The sequence below is a fragment of the Engraulis encrasicolus genome, chromosome 3, assembly GCF_034702125.1.
Source record: "Engraulis encrasicolus isolate BLACKSEA-1 chromosome 3, IST_EnEncr_1.0, whole genome shotgun sequence".
Taxonomy (NCBI): domain Eukaryota; kingdom Metazoa; phylum Chordata; class Actinopteri; order Clupeiformes; family Engraulidae; genus Engraulis; species Engraulis encrasicolus.
The window spans coordinates 48,388,958-48,408,957 of NC_085859.1; the positions used below are offsets into that span (position 1 = coordinate 48,388,958).

A 20,000-nucleotide genomic window follows, 5' to 3' on the forward strand; every position below is an offset into this window, starting at 1 on the left:
ACCAAGAGGAAGGATTACCCAATGCAGTCCGTCACCTAAGCACGCAACTGGTACCGGTCCCCATGAAAGTCTCGAGTCATGGTCATCATGATACTAGTGTGTGTGTGTGTGTGTGTGTGTGTGTGTGTGTGTGTGTGTGTGTGTGTGTGTGTGTGTGTGTGTGTGTGTGTGTGTGTGTGTGTGTGTGTGTGTGTGTGTGTGTGTGTGTGTGTGTGTGTGTGTGGCCAGGGTGGATCCGTGAACTTCAACTGAACTGCAATTGCAACTGATTTCCCATTGAAATATCAGATTTATTCAGTTACAACGTCTATTTTATTCATTACAAAATGTTTTCTAATTAACATGAACAACAACAGGAATGTCTATTGCTGCACAGTATTCAAAATATGCAAATAGACTACAATAGTAAGTCTGTAAATGGATAGTGGTCAGCAATTGTATAAATAGCCATCTGTATGGCCGGATTAATACACAGGCTTGACATGGCTGCAGCCAAGGGCCCCCCACCTGCCAGAGGAGCCCTGATTGGCCAAATGTAAAAAAAACCCAAAACAATCAGAATTAGGACAAGATGCAATATTGTAAAAAAAAATAAAAAAATCATCTGTCGTGTTGAGTACAGTTTTAAATCCTGTCAATACTACTCAGACATGTTATCCTTAAAGGTACACTGTGTAAGAGTTTTAGTTGTTTATTTCCAGAATGCATGCTACCCATTCACTAATGTTACCTTTTTCATGAATACTTACCACCACCATCAAATTGTAAGTATTCAATATGACTGGAAAAATTGCACTTTTCATACGTGAAAAAGGGGATCTTCTCCATGGTCCGCCATTTTGAATTTCCAGAAATAGCCATTTTAGCTGCAAAAGTGACTGTACTTGGGCCATACTAGAAAATGTTAGTTTATCACTGAGTGAACTTTCATGAAAAGATCAAATTTGGGAAAATAGGCAACCCAGTTTGAATGAGCAGCATAGTTGCCGCACCTTTTTTTTGGCCATTTCCTGCACGGTGTACCTTTAAAGCTTGCAATTATGACACTATGTAATTTTGTGGCGAAATTTGCCCGCCAGGGGGGGAGGGCCCACAGCAACCTGTAACCTAGGGCCCCCTGGCCATCCTAATCCGACCCTGGCCATCTGAATTATTTGTTTGTTGCAGGGTTTGCCCTTGTTGACCTAACAGTGCTTATCAGAGGAGCGTGTGATGCAACATGGTCTTTAAAAAGACAACAACCATCTGTTTATGTCTCATGCTAATACACAATGTTACATGTGTGGCATTGTTGCAAAACTTAAACTCTGTACAAAAACAGACGAATCAAAAAGGCCTATACAGTATATGCCACACTCTTCACTATGTTCTTTCAAAAATATTTAATTTAATTGATCAGCTGTCTGTAAAAATGTTGTCAGCCTGTAGACTATAAGTGTATTGACCAAGCAGCCATTGGTGCGTTCATTTATATGATCATTGAATGTAAACCACACAGTTCTCTCTGGTAGTAACTTTGTTCCCCACAGCACTCTTCTCTTCCCACCTTATCTTTACCACTGCTTTATCTCTGCTGTGCCAGAAAGTTGATAGAGTGCGCACAGTGACCACTGTGTGTGTGTGTGTGTGTGTGTGTGTGTGTGTGTGTGTATGTATGTACACGTGCGTGCGTGTGACTAATTTCATTTACTTACCCACTTTTAGTCCAATTTTCTCGTAACAACACTTCCCCCTCCCTGTGCTCCTCCTCCCTCCCTTCCCGACAGCTGAGGCTGCTGTATGAGTGCAACCCCATTGCCTTCATCATAGAGCAGGCCGGGGGTAAGGCCACCACGGGCCACGAGAGGATACTGGACGTCCAGCCCGAGACGATCCACCAGCGGGTGCCCTTCATCGTGGGCTCCCCTGATGACGTGGATGAGTTCCTGGCCTGCGTCAAGAAGCACCAGAAGTAGAGAGATGCAGTGGCAGCAGGAGCGGCAGCAGCCATATTCGTGTGTGAGCATGCAACTACACAGTGAATGGTGCAGTGTTCATTTAACACTCAGAGAGTCGGCATGAACTAGTCTTCTAGTCGACCCTACTCTCTGGTGTTGAATTGACACTGCAAAAGTTACTGTGTTATGTTTCAGCCCAAGTCAACTCATCCTGGCTTTCGTCGTTACAACATTGTGTTTTTCATGATTCACTCATGGCTGTAGCATGGGCAAAAGTTTGTCCAGTTATCATATCAGTGGCAGAGTGATCATGTACCGTAACTACTACACCGTATAAAAGCCTGCAGTGTTAATTTAACTCTAGAAGAGTATTTGCCCTACTCTATAAGTCATGACTTTACACTGTAACGTTTACTTTCTCAGCCCAAGCCTTCAACAACTTTGTTTTTTCATCAAGAAGACCAAAACAATAACTAAAAGAATGAAATACAATCCGCATTTGTTTGTACTTCTACCTGTTAAATGATGGATAGAATCACAGATAGACCTAACAGACCTTTTCAACCTCTGATTGTCCGTTACATTATTTAGGAACGGCTTAACAGTATGTAACTGCATGTAACTTTGTGTACTTGCACAGTACCAGAAGACATAGGTATGTAGAGTGTAAGTACATGGTAATACATGTTGATACATGTAGGCAAGGCACACTACAAAACAAACCATGGAATAAAGTGTTACCCATGTTTCTTACTGTGTCTCCTGTTACATGATGGTACTACTACTCTAGTGACTATGTGAGCATAAAAGGCCGCAAGCAAAGGAAAAGGAAACAAAACAAAGACAAACAATGTCACGTGAAGTCGATGATCTACTTCCAGCAGCTGCACTTTCGTCTTTATGGCTTTGTGGAAACTAGAGCACAAGTGTGGGTAGAACATTGGCCACATTAGAACACAGAGTGCCATCCTTCATGTCTTGCACTCTCCCTCTTCATTGAGTGGGGTGTGCGGTGTTCAGTGACTACTTGCAACATGCTAGGTTGAATCAGTAGGTAGGCAGGGAGTAAACATGGGGAGATATCCTCTGCCCAACTGCAGGCCATAGCTGGCATTCATGTCTGAGATATCGGGAAGTATTTGGCAAAGGCCGGGTAGGACAGAGTGTTCTGTTTCCACAGAACTGCAAAGTGTCTGTATATCAGGTTGAATTTGTGATTAGATCCATCGCAACAATAATCTCAACCTGGAGTATCTCTCAAAATAAGAAAGCATACAAAAGGCAAAGAAAGCTTTGCTTGAAGAGTTCAAAAGACTAGTATTTGGTTTCACCAATGTAATGGTCTGCTTTGAGGAAGGCCTCCCATTCTCAAAAGACCTACACATCCTAAGTACCTCCCAATTTTTCTAGCAGACAAGCATAATACTACAAATTGCACTTAGTTTTATGGAAATGTAAGCTTGGCTGTCAGTAGTTACTGCCAAATTTGAGTGACAACTTTTGAATGAAATTAAAATTCTTAATTTCCAAAACATTTGTTTTGTGACAAAAGGTTGGCCCATTCAAAATCTATGACATGTCTGTAAAGTAAACTAAACCCTCTGTTATTTTTAAGTCAGTTCTCTTTTGGTAAAGACAATCTAGACTCAACCCAGAGTGAATACCAAAGAAGTATTCCATACACCAGTGACATTTGCCTGCTCATAAAAATCACCAACACAGAGAAGACTTAAGTTTTTAAAACTTTAATTGACCGTGCTAAGAGGTAGAAAACAATTTATACACAGGCCTATGACAGATAAAAGACACTTCTGTAGTATGAAGTACACATATTTACATAAAACAATTTATAAAACCTAAAAATCAAGGTGGCACAATAACCAAAAAAAAAAGTTAATTCCCTCAATAAAACAGTGTGTGTTTTTTTCAAACAAACATTGAACCCTGCAGCAGTAACCTGCGGGGGCTCAGACATGGTAGCAGCCGTTAAAAGCAGGAGTCTAAAAAACACATAGCTCCACAACTCAACAGGCCCATTATTCCCTTAGACTTTAGTGCATTTCAGTCCAACACGTCATGGCATGTTTTCGAACTTCCATGTTTGTATCCTTTTTTGTATGAAAAAAAAGCCAAAAAAAATACTGAAATTCACGAGTGAGCCAGTGAGACGGAGGAGCGGTCCTTTCAAAACGAAATGTGGTCTAAAAGTGTCGGTGCATTCAGTGGTCCGTCTACATGAGTGGGTAGCTGGCGGCGGTGGCGATGCCACAGTGGTTTTTGCGGTCCTTAGCCATGTAGATGTAACCCTCATCACCCCACTTCTCACTCCAGCTGCAAGGGGACAAGAACAAAAAGACGCACAAATTGTCAACTTGGGGTGTCCATATGCAATAAATACAATAGCAACTACAACAATAAATGCACTGTGTTGCAATTCAGTGGCACGAAAGTGAAAGTGCCATTACCTGTTCTTGACGATCCAGTACTTCTTGCCATCGACATCCTCACCCTCAAAGCCATAGCCGACCACCAGGACACCGTGGTCAAGCTCCGTGCTGCTGCACTCCTTCTCAAAGTAAATACCTGCAGATGGACACAAGGCAAATTGGAACACTTCACCCTACTTGAACTCACACTCGCAGAAGAGGAGCGAGAAAACACTGATGTGGACCGGAATCTAGAGTGGCAATTTTCAATCGCCCATTTGGATAATGGAACGCACTAAACTTGATTTGGTAGGCAGGCACTTAGAGGGATGTGAAATAATCTAATAGTCTGAATCTGGACAACACATTCTAAAAGGCCATCAGACTGTGATGCAGTGGGCACCTGCAGGTCATGACAAAGCAAAGTCTAAAAAGACAGGAAGGAGAGGGAAGAAAGGAGGGAGGCTCTGCTCACCGGAGTGGTAGAACTGGAAGGACTCGTGTCCGGCGTCGATGGCGACAGACACAGGGCCCACAGCAGCCACGGCCTTCATGAGGGCGCGCTCCTTTCCTTCGGGGATGTCCACGAAGCCGGTGTCATTGGCAGCGCTGTACTTGGGGTCGTAGTGGCAGTCCTGATCATCCTGTGAACACACATTAAAAACAAACATTTCAACCACTAAACCAACATCCTTCCTTTTTTATTATTAAAATAGATTTTAAAGGTCATGGTCTCATTCGAGCATTCAAACGTATTTAGAACAAATTGGAGCAGTCCCAATGGCTCAATGGGAATGGGTTAATGCCAAGATACACTAGTTTCATCCTTAGCCCAAGTCTATGAAATGCCTCCATGTTACTGGTCGGAACTACAATGAAGACTACACTTGAGTTTTGACTTGGCAACTCTCAGGGATAAAAAATGCTGCAAATAATATTTGCTTGACAGGAGGTCTGGAGGAACCCTGTAGTCATGATAAACCACTGTACCCAGAGGTGGACCTATAATAAACCAGTTGCTTACAGTGCCCAGGTAGGGGTAGGCGTCCTCTGTGTCCAGGCCGCCGTTGTCCTTGATGTACTGGAAGGCCTGGTCCATCAGGCCGCCGTTGCAGCCCTCGTTGCCCTCGGGCCGGGAGCAGTCCACCAGGTTCTGCTCGCTCAGGGACACCAGCTTGCCGCCCTTCCTGAACAGCTGGCCCTCCATGGCCCCGGTGGTGCTGAAGGCCCAGCAGGAACCGCACTCGCCCTGCAGGGGGAACAGAAAGATATGCATAAATTGGGGTATACGAACAAGGCAGAGTTTTGCAGGCTTGATTCCCACACGTCTACTCCCCACCTCACTCCATGGCTGAGGTGCCCTTAAGCAAGGCATCTAACCCCATACTGCTGCAGGGACTGTAACCAACATCCTGTACACCATAAGTCACCATGGATAAAAATGTCAGCTTAGTGTAATGAACGTGAGGAGGACAAACACAGAGACTTACAATAAGTGGGTTTCGTGGTAGAACAAAAATATGCACATGCAAAACTGCATTTTGGTTAAACATGCATGCAGTGTTTCTGCAATGGAGTAGGTAGGGGTAGGCCTCCTCGCTGTCCAGGAGTTAAAAATCTGTACGTCTAACAGTGTCTAACCCTGTTACATAGATTTTTGACAATTAAGTACACTTGACTTGAAGAGAATGAGAGGAATGACAAACTCTCTGCCACTCCATTATGCCTCAGTGACGAGGCACGTGACGTTATGGAACGTTGCTGTTTGCATGGGGAAAAGAACACGTGCATTCATTTGCATTTAATCTAGTTTGGCAAACAAATCCATAGGTTGTTCAAACTTGTCAAAACCCAAGACACGGTCACCAAAGTCATACAAGATATAATATAAGCCAAAAAATACATGGTGACCTTCAAAGCCAAAACAGGTGCAGAAATGGTGTGCTGTGGCATTTAATAATTAACAAATAACAAACAGCACGCATCTGCCAATGTCTCTAGCGTATCAGCAGCATTGCTTATGGGCTGTAAACACCCACACCTACAGGTTGTGTACATGTTGTTCCTTGGAATAGACTGGCTGGACTAGTTTCAATGACACGCAGTACAGTGTCAGTGTGCCATAAACATGGTGGAACTCTGGACCCGTTGGCTGGCTGTTGATGTCCTATTTATATATATAGCTAGGGGAGGAGCTTCTCCTGCCCTCTTCAGATCACCCAAACATTACAGCAAAGCGTTATGGTGTGTGTGTGTGTGTGTGTATTACCTGATCCTTCACGGGGGTCACATATCCCAGATCTCTGTAGTCGATCTTCTTGGGGGCTTCAATAAAGTTGGGCTCCATGAACAGGGATCCCTTCACTCTCCTCTCTGCCTTGTGTTTGTAGCCATTCATGACCTGCCTGAACTCCTCATGTGTCTGAAAAACAAAAATAATTTCACTTGAGCCATTTGACACCACAGCCGATAAGGGTGCAAGCAACTCAGGAAGGACAAAAACACTTTTTGGGAATTATGCCATTTAGAGCACCATCTAGCTCAGATCGTTTTCAAAGTAAAACATGTTGCAATTAGGAAGTGATTCAGCTCCTTGCTCACCATGTCCCCAAAATGATTCATGCCCAGGCGGTAAGAATGTGCGCCCATGGAGTGCTCAAGGTTGTGCATCTCAATCTTCCTCAAGTTCTTCTCCCACACCACTCGCCTCCATCCCTCTTCTTTCTGTAGACACAATGCAAGTGGACATTTAGATTGGTGAATTCCTGCTACTTCATACATGCGCGTTAGACCTAGCTCCTACAAGACAATGTCATAGATTCTTACCTCGTGGTATTTTTTGGTGTGGAAAGACTTCCAGTGGTTCCAGTGATCATCAAGCTCCCGGTCGAAGCTCGGTGCGGCCAAAACGGCGCTGAGGCACAACGTGAACACCGCCGCCACGTACATTCTTCAATATGATCTGCGAAAGAAAAAAATAGGCTATAAGAGAATCTGGTCAACACTTTTCTGCTGAATCACGCCAGGGTGCTTAGGCAACACTTGCAAACGTTTCTTTAGTGCTCGCTTGGCTGCGTTTAAAACCTTCCTTACAATTAAAACTGACTAAAGCGCATGTTTACACGAACTAACTTTTTTTTTAACGAAGGAATTTAATTTCTAGTGGGGACAAACTGTACCATACTGTTCATGGAAAACAATCGGCACTGCGGTCGACTGGAATTTGCCCAGACGACTTGAGTGTTGCTATAGCTCACGACAAAAAACACCCAGCAGCAATATGAAATAGCCTACTGCACAAACACAGCATTGTGAGACCAACGTATATCAGCCACTTTTTCAACAAGACAAATGTATCGTTGCGAAGATGGTGCGCTTTGTTCGCTCCAGTCACGGGACCGGGCGGATCCAGCAGTTGAAACGCTTCCAAGAAACAAAACAAGGCCTGGAAGTGGAACTCGGTCGCCAGGAAATCGAAAATAAAAGTGATACTAAATAATCCTGTAGTTCCTTAGAATCCACATCCCGTTACTTTGTAGCGTACCGATGGACTAGGACTGGGGATACTGGTGGCGAGATTTTAGGCGATATTTCACCCAGACAAACAAACGACAAACACAATCCCATTGGAATACATTGAAGAGCGTACAATAGCCTACTCAAATAACAATGAATTACTGATGAATTGAACAGCTAAAACACATGTAGCCTATAGACCTTCATTTACTTAGAAAGGTTGCCGATTTAACACAACAGAGACGACCGTAAATAGCCTATAAATGCAAGCCTTAGCTAAAATGGAATGCAACACGGACGGATAAACAAAACAGTGGAGTAACCTAAGACCAGTGGGATGAAATTAAATCAAGAAGAATTGCGGCATATCCATTAATGCAATAGCAGGTCTTTTTACTCACCTCCTAGCTGTTAGATGTTCAAATCGGATGTGTTTTTCAGCTTGAAAGAAAACACCAATTTATAAAGCTGTTCACGAATGAATAATCGTGTATTTTCTCATTGGCTGACTAGTGAGCTGTTGATCCCGCCCATGTGAAGTCACCCTAGCATGTGATTAGGTAGCACGTGATATCGCTCTAAACAAAGCAATCCAGTAGAACTTCCAGACAGACACCTCCGATTTACAGAACTAAGCAATAAAGTTTCAAATTCAGTCGCTTTGCATTCCATACACTTTGTTGTCTGACTCATAGTTTGTGAAACCAAAATAGTTTAAGGCTAAACCATTGTCATGATTTCCAAGTCTTTTGATGTTAAGTTAATTATATGGCCCTTATGCCATTTCAAGTCTTTCCTCGCAGAAGTGTAATTTGGAATGACGCCTACTCTATCTTTCTAAGATATTAGTTGAACAACTATATGCCATAATTGTGAAGTAAATAAACTGATAGTGAAATGAGTGCTGAACTTCATGTCATGGATGAGGCACTGCAGTAGCCTAGGCCCAGGCCCAATAGCCTACTTACCTGTAGGCCATGTCACCTGACTGTGACATAATCCACAACATTGCATAGCTTACCTGTAAACATGCCATTCCAACTCTCCTTCCTGCATTAACATGATGCTGTTAAGCCTTTTGATAATGTCAGAATGAACTGTGGACTTGACTAGATAGAAACAGGAAGTCGTCTGTTACTTTCTCAAACAAGATTCAAGAAAAAGAAACAAGAAAAAAAAACCCTGAATAAACAAAAATGTTGCTATATTAAGGTTAGTTTGTAAACAATCCATAGGCCATTAAAATATATGCCTACATGGAGGAAGTTTAATGCATTATACATGACTAGTCAGTGATTTTGTATTGCTGCATCAGATTTTTTTAAGACAAGATAAGCCTACAGCTTACTTACTCAGGGCAACCACATTAACTCAGTTGACTAACTTGAAATACCAGAAGTGTCCATTAATGATGTGACTTGATTTAGGCCTACGCCATGCTTCGGCCTACACGTCAATGAACTCTGATTGCCACAGAGATGCCCTTTACATTTACATGATTTGTCAATTAGGTGCAAAGATAATCTTAATGTTCTTGTTGTGAGTGATTTGTACATGCAACAGGTCTAGATCACATACAGCGAGAGTGTGATAAGGCTGTATGTGAAATGGGAAAGGAAAGACCCCAAGTCTGAAGAGTTCCACTCATGTCAGACTGCCGTTTTGCAAATATGCCTGATGCTCAAACATTACCAGAATACACATCATTCATTCTCCATATTTAACATAACAATGCCACTTTAATTTATCTTCAAAGGAAATCATTAGATGAATAAAATTTTAACTGTTCATTTGGGTTAACAGGCAACACTGTTAAGTATGGCTTTTGAAGGGACGTCAGCTTTTGTCTTAGAACTGTGACAAGGATGAGATAAAGAAGCATAAGCTGATGGGAAAAGGGAGTTAGGTTAAGGAGTTTTTGTTGACCTGTGTATCCAGGACATGTGCTAACACGTCCACACCCCAACGCTCAGAGAAACTCGAGACTTAAGCAAGTCACCAATGTTCCACTAAAAGTGCTTTGCTGTGCTTGATGGCTTCCTGCAAAGACAGCTCATGTGAAGGCAAATGATGTTACAAAACTTGAGGACAGTGAAGAGTACTCTGGGTTGCTAAGTTACATCCCCAATGTTAATCTTTAAGGATTTTGTTTTAAAACCGCATCTTCTAGATTGAAGCATGGGACTGCACCAGACATACAGTATATCTGCGGATATGTTTTCTGAGGATGAAGTGAAACATACGCAGAACATTTTGGCATAAAGAATTTATTATAAAAAATGTACTACGTATTAAGGAAATTACATTCTGAGACATGCTTTAAGAACATAATATAAATAGAACCAACGGTCATGTGCAAAGAGAATGACTGTACAAAGACATTATTAAATACAATTCCCCCTTTTCTTCCTAAAATGGACAGCAAATAGCATGAGCCTCACAAGGGGGAAAAAGTGAGAGAACCACTGGTGGACAAAGAGAGGGAAAACCCTGACACAAAAAGCGAGAAAGATCCATTATAACATTGATATTCAACCACAATAGAAAAATGTGCCTTTTGGAATGAGAAAAAACACCATTTGATTAGTTCCCTTTAACGTGTATATATTTATATATAATATATATTTTTAGTTTTTTTTGTTTTTGTTTCGGCTTTCTATAAGAGAGGTTGGTAGGTCTTTTCCTTCACCTGGTCAAGTGTCTTTTCTGTCAAGTGGCACACTCATAGTGGCATTTGGGTCAGCCAAGATTTCTTTCTGCTTAGTCCAACGACTATTGGAGTCCTTCGGATGCAGTACATTCAGCATAAAATTGTTATCAAAACTAATCAGGTGGAATGAAGGGAGGTGAGCTTGGCGTCATGAAGCGGAGTATAGAACATTATAGCTCATGAGAAAAAACAGAGCAACTGGAGAAGTTGTCAAGTCACAAGTTAGTCAGTCTACTTCACAAAAGAGAATCTCTCTCTTTCTTGGGGACTCCAGGACACCATTTCCTCTGGGCATCAGCAATACTCCTCTTTACGGCTGCCATTTTGTGCAGAGACAATGGATTCCCAGTACCTTCAGTGCAGATAACGATGTTGTCCTCAGTCAATCCCTTTGATGGACATTAAAAACTTCACTGCTCTTCACTGTTCACATGCTTTCAATATGACAGGGAGTTGGCCTGGGTACCATTGTAAACCAAAATAATAACAGGGTAAAATAAAAAATACACTGCAGTAGGGTTGTGAGATACAGTGGATTCTTTCACCACTGAAGAACTTTTTTGCTGTTGCCATAACTCAGCCATAGAATAATATTGTCAACTTAATTAAATAAATATTGAAAATAATAGTAAAAAATTTCAATTAGGCATTTCTTAAAACCTTTTGGATTAGTGAGCTTGATTTTTGATCAGTGCAAAAATCAGTGGCATTATAGCTTACAACAAGCTGTGGATTAAAATGTCTGGGGAGAAATACAGATTTGTATAGGTTTGACAGGGTAGAGGGACTCTCCAGGGATGTGGACAGAGACTCCAGAACATGTAGCTTCGTACACTCAACCCAGTAAAAATTTAACAGTTTGGTAAAAGAAATAAGGAGGCACATGACTGTAAACGGTTGACTAGTTCACAAAAGTTCAGAGAACATTCTAATTTTGCAAAACATCTGGTCTATGCATGTGGAATGTTATCCCCATTCTCCATCATCTTTAAAAAAAATATTATGTCCTTATCCCTTGATGTGTTTATAGAAATAATAAGAAAAGGATCAAGCTGGCCGGCTTGTATGCCAACATATCAGTTAATGTGGAAATGGCTTACTGGCTCTTGAGTCAGTAAATAATATTTGTGCTCTGGATTTCTTATAACTGTGACTGGTGACTGGTCATTTTTAGACAGCTACATTTTTTGGAGCTAAGTTAAGCTCTTCTGATGTTGCAGTTGGCAAATTAGCTAGAGTTAATTTCTGCCTGTGTCTTACTATGTATGTGCTACAATTGGAGTGTGCTCATGTGTTTTCCTCCTCCCAGTGTGTGAAAACTTTTAATAAATTGGCAAAAATTACTGTATCTCTAGAGGATGGGCTACCTTTATGTTTGCAACACCAGTATGTAGGTCTGTTTCGGAGGCAACAGAATACTACGAAAAGTACACTGACAGACTGTATGTCCACACGCCAAGGGTCCAATTTAGAAAATGAACAAAAAAAAGAGGATGTGTAAGGATGTAAAATGTGTTGAACATGTAAAAGCATTAACTCTCAGCCTCTGACTGAACAAGTACAAACACAGTTGGCTGACCATGGGCACATGCCACAGTCATCTCATGCAGAGTAATGCAAATGGCTGGTCGCTTTGTGGAGGTAGAGGGTAGGTCCAATTTTTAACTCTAAAATAAAAAAGGCGGCCCTTTGACAACAGTTCAAGATAAAAAGGCACTCAAGATGTAAATATTCTATACCAGATAGTTCTGACCTCGAATCTGCGATCCTCATTGCCAGAAATCATGTGGGAAGGTTAACGGTGAAAAATAAACTTCATTTAAAACCATTTAAGGAACGTTTTGAGAATCCTTTGGGATTATAGGACGTTTAAATTTCTTTTGTTTTTGAAAAGTTTAAGAGAACATTTAGTAGCGCATTTAGAAATATGAATTGATGGCAAGAAGAAACTGATTAGAATAGAGGGGTTTTGCAGGTGTACATGTCCTTTCTACCGGTCATATGACACATTAAAACCTTCGAACTGTTAAGACAGCAATGTGGATGTACACACAAAGCATGAAAAGTCTTCACATACTCGTGCCTTCATGTCCGTACGTACTGTATATTTAAGGGCCAAAGACTACACCAAGTTCCATCCTGCTCCACTGGAATTGCACATTTTAAGACTTTGTCCACCCGCTCCTGCCTGCATTGCTCTACCGCGATATGACGGAGCTGATGGAGTTGTAGGAGGTGCCTCCGCCGTTGCAGGTGGGCGGGTAGCCATCCGGTGTGGCCAGCGCCTCTGGGCTGACTTTGAACACCGGCGCCCCCTTCAGGAGGAAGTCTGCAGCGTCGCGGCGGCCCAACTCCCGCAGCTTGGTCATTAGAACGCCCACCGTGCTGTCAGGCCGGCGGCCCCACTCCTGCAGTAGCGCCGCCGTGGGGCTAGGGGGCGGCGGTGAGGGGGAAGAGGACGAGTCGGAAGAAGTGGGTCCGTTAGGAATACCGTTAGCCACGGCCAGGCTGGCACTGGGGCTGCAGCCGTTAGCTGACCCACTGTACTTAGCCACCAGCTCGGTGAGGCCCAGGTTCATAGCCAGCAGGCACCAGTCTTTACCCAACGCGTCGGGTGGGTCCAGCATGCGGCACAGCTTACGGCGAGCCAGCAGGCCCACGTCCGAGATGTGCACATGGGCTCCTAAGCTGCCTTGCCGCAGCACGTCGGTGCAGCCGAACACCAAGATGCTGCTGAAGCTCTCCTTGTAGCCGCCCATGGTGTTGATGAGCCAGCTCTCCTTGCGGTCCTGCGCCCTGTAGAAGTCCTTGGGCTGGTAGATCATGACCGGGCCCAGGTGCTCGCGCAGCTGCTGCGGGCTCAGGTAATACTTGACGGTGAGCAGGCCCGGCAGCGTGGTGGCCAGCAGGCCCTCCGCAATGCTGCAGATGGTGTCCAGCAGGGCGCAGCAACGGGCCCGCTCCGAATCCCGCCCACGGATCTGCACCTCGATGCCCTGCCCGTGGTTGACCAGCAGCACCATGGCCTCCACGCCGTCCAGGGACACCTTGGCCCCGTTCGTCCAAAGCCTGATGTCGTCGCAGAGGTTAAAGCCGCCCCCGCCCTCCCCCGCTTCCCCTTCCTCCCCGTCCGGCCTCTGCTGCTGCTGCCGGCTCCAGCGGCACAGGTTGACCTGCAGCTTGTGGAAGAGGCCGCAGGGGAAGGGCGCCAGGTGCTCGGCGGGCACCAGGCGCACGCCTCCGTACAGCAGAGCGTTGCCGCCCTCGCCGCCGCCCCCCTCCTCCTCCTCGTCCTCCTCCTCGGTCCAGGAGCGCTGGAAGCCGCTGGTGCGGATGAGTGCGGGCACGTCCACCATCCCGGGGGCGCCGAGGTCGCGGGCACACACGTCCATGGCGTCCAGCACCCCCAGCAGCTCCTCCACGTCGGCCTCGCCCTCCGCCACCGCCACCAGGCTCTGCAGCTCCTCGGTGCGGTAGCGGCCGCGGTAGTGGTGGATGGCCTTGGGCGTCTCCTGGGACAGGATGCGGCCAAGCACGGTGCTGCAGAGCCAGCGGGGCTCCAGGAGCACCACGTCCTGCACCGTCTCGCTCTGCATTAGGTTGATCTGGAGGGGGAGAGACAGGAGGGATCACAGCCAAAAGCACAATGATTTAATTACGCACACACTCAGATGGAATAGCGTAGTGAATTGAAGTAAACACACAGACCAAACACGGTAACATGATTATCTCTTACGAGCGTCGGAGGTTGAAAGGAGTGAATTGTATGGCGCTTCTAAGGTGAGTGGAGTTGTGAGGATGTAAACAGAGGCACAAATGTGAAGTGATTTGTGGCAAGGAGGGAATCGTAATGAGTTATCCCAAGATTAGGATTCAAGATCCAAGATTTTAATTTTCCAAGTGCATAAAAGTACATGTGATTGTGAATGATGTATGTGCGGTATCTACAACGTTTATTCATGAGCATTTTCAAAATGATTGACTGATTGAACAGTTTATTTAAGTAGGGACAGATAAAAAACATAGACATAGGCTATTTAGGACAGTCTGATGTCGTCTGGTCATCTGATGAATGTCCCAAAATGTTTACTGGTGATAACACCAAGTCAGTAGGAAAACGTGTAAACAGACCAGCTCGTGCATAGCAGAGGTTCCCCCCCTCTTTCTGCCTTCTGACACCGCAGTGCACGGCTGGATTAGCCCCAACCAGTCACAAGATGCACATGCTGTTTTGGTGTCTCACATGACTAGTATTATTCCTCCCCTACCCTCAATCCAGAGTGTGAAAAAAACTATAATCTTTAAGCAGACTTACACCAGAGTCAGATATTCAAGCGCATTAAACAAATTTTTTTGAGGAAACCATGTAGTTTAGGACTCCACTTGTTTACGTGATTACAGTGAGCGGCATACTGAATGTTATAGAGTTTATATAGGGTAATAGAATAGATTATGACTAAAAATGTGATCCACTTGGACAAAAGCCTTTTCCCGCACGACTTCGAGTCGTACGAGATCACACAGACTCCTGTAAGCATTCCACGTCATTGAGTCTCCGCAGTAAACAACTTCCCTGAAAGTGCAAATAGTTTACAGATGAACAAACAGTGCCTATCAATGGGAGAAGGGTGACACCTGGTGGTAGGTTTTGCACATGTCCTTTACAATACAATGCTGTCTCTCCCATGCTCACACATGCATGCTGCAGAGTGCACAGGCACAGGCATGCAGAAGAGGATACGTCTACAGACACGTATACATACACGCACATATGCGCACACATTCACATGCGCGCACACAAACACGCGCAGCTTGTTTAGGCCATCTCTCACCTCTCCCATGCTGTGCAGCTGAGGAGGGCGCACACAGACACAGAAATGCACACACACACACACAGATACAAAGACACACACACACAGACACACATAGGTTAGGAGGGGATTCACAGTAGGACAGTGTCAGTATAAAGGAGAGGCTGGAGCATGAAGCACTGCAGCTGAAACTTTTTCTTTTACTCAGCGCTAACATTTCCATGTTGTTACTTACCATTGTGACATCAATTCAGAGTCAGACATGTTAAATTTGTATCTTTTACCTGACTTGTTTCCACAGTGAAACTTCCGTCTCCCATCTTCCATATGACTCTCTGATGAAGACGGAAGTTTCACAGTCGAAACATGTCGGTTAAAAGATAAAACTTAAATATCTGAAACAAATGAAAACTTTAAATAGTTAGATATAATGAATGCCATAAGGGGTGGACATTGATTATTTTTATTAACCTAGATTAACCTCACTGTAATTATGAAATTGAGCTATATTAATCTAGATTAAAATGGTTCATTCAGAATATGCACACTACAGAAATAATGACTGAAGTATGTACGCATATGTGCTGAAGTAATGACAGAAGTATGCCTTTCGAATGGGGTATCATAAGGCAGGTGGCGCATTAGACCAAGGGCTCACCACCTTTTCCCAAAATACATCTCTGACTGCTTGAGAAAGTTAGTCTATGTTGAGAGAGAGAGAGAGAGCGAGAGAGAGAGAGAGAGAGAGAGAGAGAGAGAGAGAGAGAGAGAGAGAGAGAGAGAGAGAGAGAGAGAGAGAATCTGTTATTGACTGTTAAAAAAGGGTGAGAGTGAGTGAGAGTGAGAATCTGCCAGCCAGGTGCCAGACACAAGAGTGTAGGCTACTTATAGTAACCCTATATCTCATGAGTAACTCCGACTCTTCTTCACAGAATTCCGGAAGAGTCACAACTTGAAATGAATTCCGTTTGGCAAACTTTTTACCACACGCGACAACCGTTACACACGTTTGAACATTTTCTCACTGTGTCACATAAGTACCGTTACTCATCCGATAGATAGAAGACAAGAACATTTTGTGAGCCATGAGTTTTGAAATACATTTAATTAGAACTAGCTCACAGAATGCTTTGCAACTAATGCACATTTACTAATTCGCACAGAGGGGAACGATACGCAACTAATGGCACAGGCAAGGTTTTAAACAGGTTCGGGAACACCACTCTTCTGTTACATGCAATGCGTGAGGTATCATGGAGTGTTTATCGGGCTCTAATCATTGCGAGCACAAAAGCACAACCCCTTACAGCATGCAGACATTGTTCATATTTTGTGCTATTGCGAGCGATGGAAAGGATAAGCGATTGGAGGTAAGTCTATAAGCGACTGCCACTCACTCAATCGCGGTGATGTCATGCCCAAGACACACTCAACTCCCAACCTAACTTTGAGAATAGATTAATGGCAGTGTTTTCTTCATCGCCCCATAAGAGTCTCATACATTGAGAGTAAATAGAATTTATCTATTTACTCTCAATGGTCTCATATCATCGCAGGGGGCGCTGTGACGCAGCGTGGTAAGTCCCCGCACATTTGGGCTTGCATGCCCACGGGGAATCCGGTTTGAGTCCGGCCAGGATCATTTTCCGATCCCACCCAGTCTCCCTGTCCCACTTGCTTCCTGTCGCCATCTCGGGCTGTCCTGTCAAGTAAAGGCATAAAAGCCCCTAAAAATACTGTACCGGTATATTTTTTTAAAAAAAGAGACGCAGCACGTTAACGTCAGTGACGGCCCATCACTAAAGGTCATACAACCACTGTGGAAATTTGTGGTCACTTGTTTGCACTGAATTAAAAAAAAACAACAAAAAAAAACAAGCTGCAGTGTACTTCAGCTCCTCCTTTATCATACAACATCAACATCACACACACACACATACACCCCACAGCTGGCGTGGAGTCTCTCCTCACCTCCCCCATGCTGTGCAGCTGCCAGGCGATCTCCCTCAGGTCCTCCTCGCTGACCAGCGGGTTGATCTGCTCCTGCACGTCCAGCACAAACTGCTGCCAGGACATGAGCTGGTTGGGGCCGTTCTGCTTCCTCCAGGCGGGCAGCACCGTCAGGATCTTCTCCGACAGCAGCGTCATGGGACCACACGCCTGGGAGACGGATGGAGATGCAGATACAGTCAGTGGAGACAATGTCACGAAAGACTTCAGTGTTATGTGGTGGTATGGTGTATAATGCGATGAAGTGGTCAGCACACTGGGAATGAGCTCCAGCCTCTGACGTATGTTATTACATTACATTAAACTTAGCTGACGCTTTCATTTATTCAAAGCGACTTACAGTTGTTATTTGTCAGGGTATTGGCTACAGTCCCTGGAGCAATGTGGGGTTAGGTGCCTTGCTCAAGGGCACTTCAGCCATGGATGGAGATGTAGGGAGAGGTCAGGGGGGATTCGAACCTGGAACCCCTGGATTGAAAGACCAACTCCCTAACCACTAGGCCACGACTGTTATGCCACTTGTCACCTTAGGGTGTGCTCACCTGCCAGGAAGCCTATCTGTAGGTCATGTGATGCAAGTCATCTCAGACCATTGTTCTCATCGCCTGAGGAAGATCTCAAAGGTTGATCGAAACATTTCCGTTTGTATAATGTAATAAAGTATTTAATAATACTTGTAATAATGTATTTTATGGAGCTCATGCCCAGTGTGCGGACCACTTAATCACACCGTCTACCACTTTTGTCTGGCACCTGGATAATTGTTTTTTGGATGTGCGCAACCCAACCTCCAAACGCCACGGTATGATATATAAGAAAACAACGATCAGGTTGGAATGAAATCAAATGTATAGAAACAGGTCATTCTCTGACTGCTGCGTCATGGGACCGCAGGCCTGGGTTAGAGACGGAGACAGCAAAATGTTAGAGCTTATTGTGTCTCAGTTCATTGTTATGTGGTGGAAAACATATGGACAGAACGCTTATGGAGGAATCAGCGCGGAATGAAATCCATTTCAAGAAAGACTGTCATTTCATTGCAATTGTGGCTTGGAATTACACACCAAGAGCAAAATCATCAAAGTCATCAAATAGATAATTTGCACAGTATATAAGAAATCAACAGTGGATTTGGAATTTAAATCAATTTCTAAAAGAGGATCTTCTCCAACAGCAAATCACAGCCTGTCAAGGGACCATAGCTGCAAGAGAGACAAATGTCACTAAGGAGTTCATTTTAATGTGATATGATATTGCTATATGGGTCAATTACGGTTTTTGGGGGCTCAGACATCAGTTGGTACAACAGCTAATGCCATAAATTAATTATCTATGACTTGTGCTAGGCCCAGCCACTATGGACCTTACGCATCTAAGAATCCTGGTCCTAACCTACGTTGACCTTATGACTCTACAATCTCTATCTATCTCTTCTTCCTCTGCCTTCCTGCTATTTCTGCCTCTCCTCTATACCTCTCCTTTTAAATCCATCTCTAACAATGATGTTTTTTTCCCATTTGTTAAGCACTTTGAGTTACATGCCTTGTATGATACAGTGCTATACAAATACAATTATTATTAGTATTATTATTATTAATTAGTAATTGGTAATTAATGTACTGCAATGAATACGCTTCTTAGATAATCCACTGAAAAAACAAACAAACAAAAAAAACATACAATAGTGTCATTAGCAGTCTTTGCAACACCCTGACGTGTGCTACTCCTAAAACCTCATTGACCCATATAAGAAAAGAAGGATAAGAGAGGACTGCAATCAATTTCTGGAAGGGAGGATCTTCACCGGCAGCAGAGTCATGAGGGAGACGGAGAGAAAGTGAGCACATCTCAAAGAGTTCATTGTTATATGATGGGGATATATATATATGAAAACAAGGATTGGAATGAAATCAATTTCTAGCATTCAATTTCTGGGTGTTGACTCACTGAGGGCAATGTCATGGGATCGCAGGCCTGAGGGAGATCGAGACAGCAAATATTAGCGCTCGTTGTGTGTCACCAGAGATTTAAGTGGTATATGGAACAATATGTAGAGAGGGTAAACTGAGTGACTATACGGCAATGCTGTATTAAATACACATGAGGCTTAACCAAGCAATGGATGTAGAGAGATAGAGAGAGAGAGAGCGAGAGAGAGCGAGAGAGAGCAGAGAGAGAGCGGAGAGAGAGCGAGAGAGAGGAGAGAGGAGAGAGAGGAGAGAGAGCGAGAGAGAGAGAGAGAGAGAGAGAGAGAGAATCTGAGAGAAGGCAGACCTTAGACCTTAATCATGCTGAAAATCTGCAATTCTTTGTGAACAGGTGGCATACACACACAGAGACACACAGAGACACACAAACAGTCACACACAGAGATACACAAACAGTCACACACAGAGATACACACACATACACAGATACACACACAGACACACACAAGCACACAGGTGTGAGTAAGGAAGGCAGTGTGAGAGGTTAAAGTATAGAGAAAGCAAATGTGAAGCGTGCAAGGCTACAAGGTGCTTGTCTCATTAGCGAGAGAATATGTCAGGAGCTAGGTAACAGCGCTGCACAGATGGTGTCAAGAGAAACC

The 20,000-nt window shown here is 44.0% G+C and overlaps 3 protein-coding genes across 5 annotated transcripts in view; 1 reads left to right on the forward strand and 2 right to left on the reverse strand.

Moving 5' to 3' along the window:
- Positions 1-2,690, forward strand: part of LOC134446237 (fructose-1,6-bisphosphatase isozyme 2-like) — a 13,578-nt gene extending 10,888 nt beyond the window's left edge. For both annotated transcript variants that reach the window (XM_063195563.1, XM_063195564.1), the window contains exon 7: positions 1,767-2,690. In XM_063195563.1, coding sequence (XP_063051633.1) covers positions 1,767-1,955 — 189 coding nt within the window. In that variant the 3' untranslated portion in view covers positions 1,956-2,690. The remainder of the gene's footprint in view (positions 1-1,766) is intronic.
- Positions 2,691-3,666: 976 nt separating this feature from the next.
- Positions 3,667-8,395, reverse strand: ctsla (cathepsin La). The gene is made up of 8 exons (XM_063195565.1): positions 8,281-8,395; positions 7,190-7,325; positions 6,965-7,087; positions 6,633-6,785; positions 5,388-5,612; positions 4,839-5,007; positions 4,403-4,520; positions 3,667-4,268 (listed from the first exon to the last, which is right to left on the reverse strand). Exons 2-8 carry the CDS (start codon positions 7,310-7,312, stop codon positions 4,169-4,171), a joined length of 1,011 nt encoding a protein of 336 aa, XP_063051635.1. The 5' UTR covers positions 7,313-7,325; positions 8,281-8,395; the 3' UTR covers positions 3,667-4,168.
- Positions 8,396-11,919: 3,524 nt separating this feature from the next.
- Positions 11,920-20,000, reverse strand: part of dapk1 (death-associated protein kinase 1) — a 108,210-nt gene continuing 100,129 nt past the window's right edge. For both annotated transcript variants that reach the window (XM_063195566.1, XM_063195567.1), the window contains exons 25-26: positions 17,372-17,560; positions 11,920-14,194 (exon numbers count right to left, since the gene is read on the reverse strand). In XM_063195566.1, coding sequence (XP_063051636.1) covers positions 12,788-14,194; positions 17,372-17,560 — 1,596 coding nt within the window. In that variant the 3' untranslated portion in view covers positions 11,920-12,787. The remainder of the gene's footprint in view (positions 14,195-17,371; positions 17,561-20,000) is intronic.

Excerpts from the sequence above, each read along its gene's own strand:
- ctsla (XM_063195565.1), bottom strand. The coding sequence starts at position 7,312 with ATGTACGTGGCGGCGGTGTTCACGTTGTGCCTCAGCGCCGTTTTGGCC. Across the intron at positions 7,088-7,189 it reads ACACCAAAAAATACCACGAG|AAAGAAGAGGGATGGAGGCG; the intron begins GTAAGAATCTAT and ends TTGTGTCTACAG. Across the intron at positions 4,521-4,838 it reads CTTCCAGTTCTACCACTCCG|GTATTTACTTTGAGAAGGAG; the intron begins GTGAGCAGAGCC and ends GTCCATCTGCAG.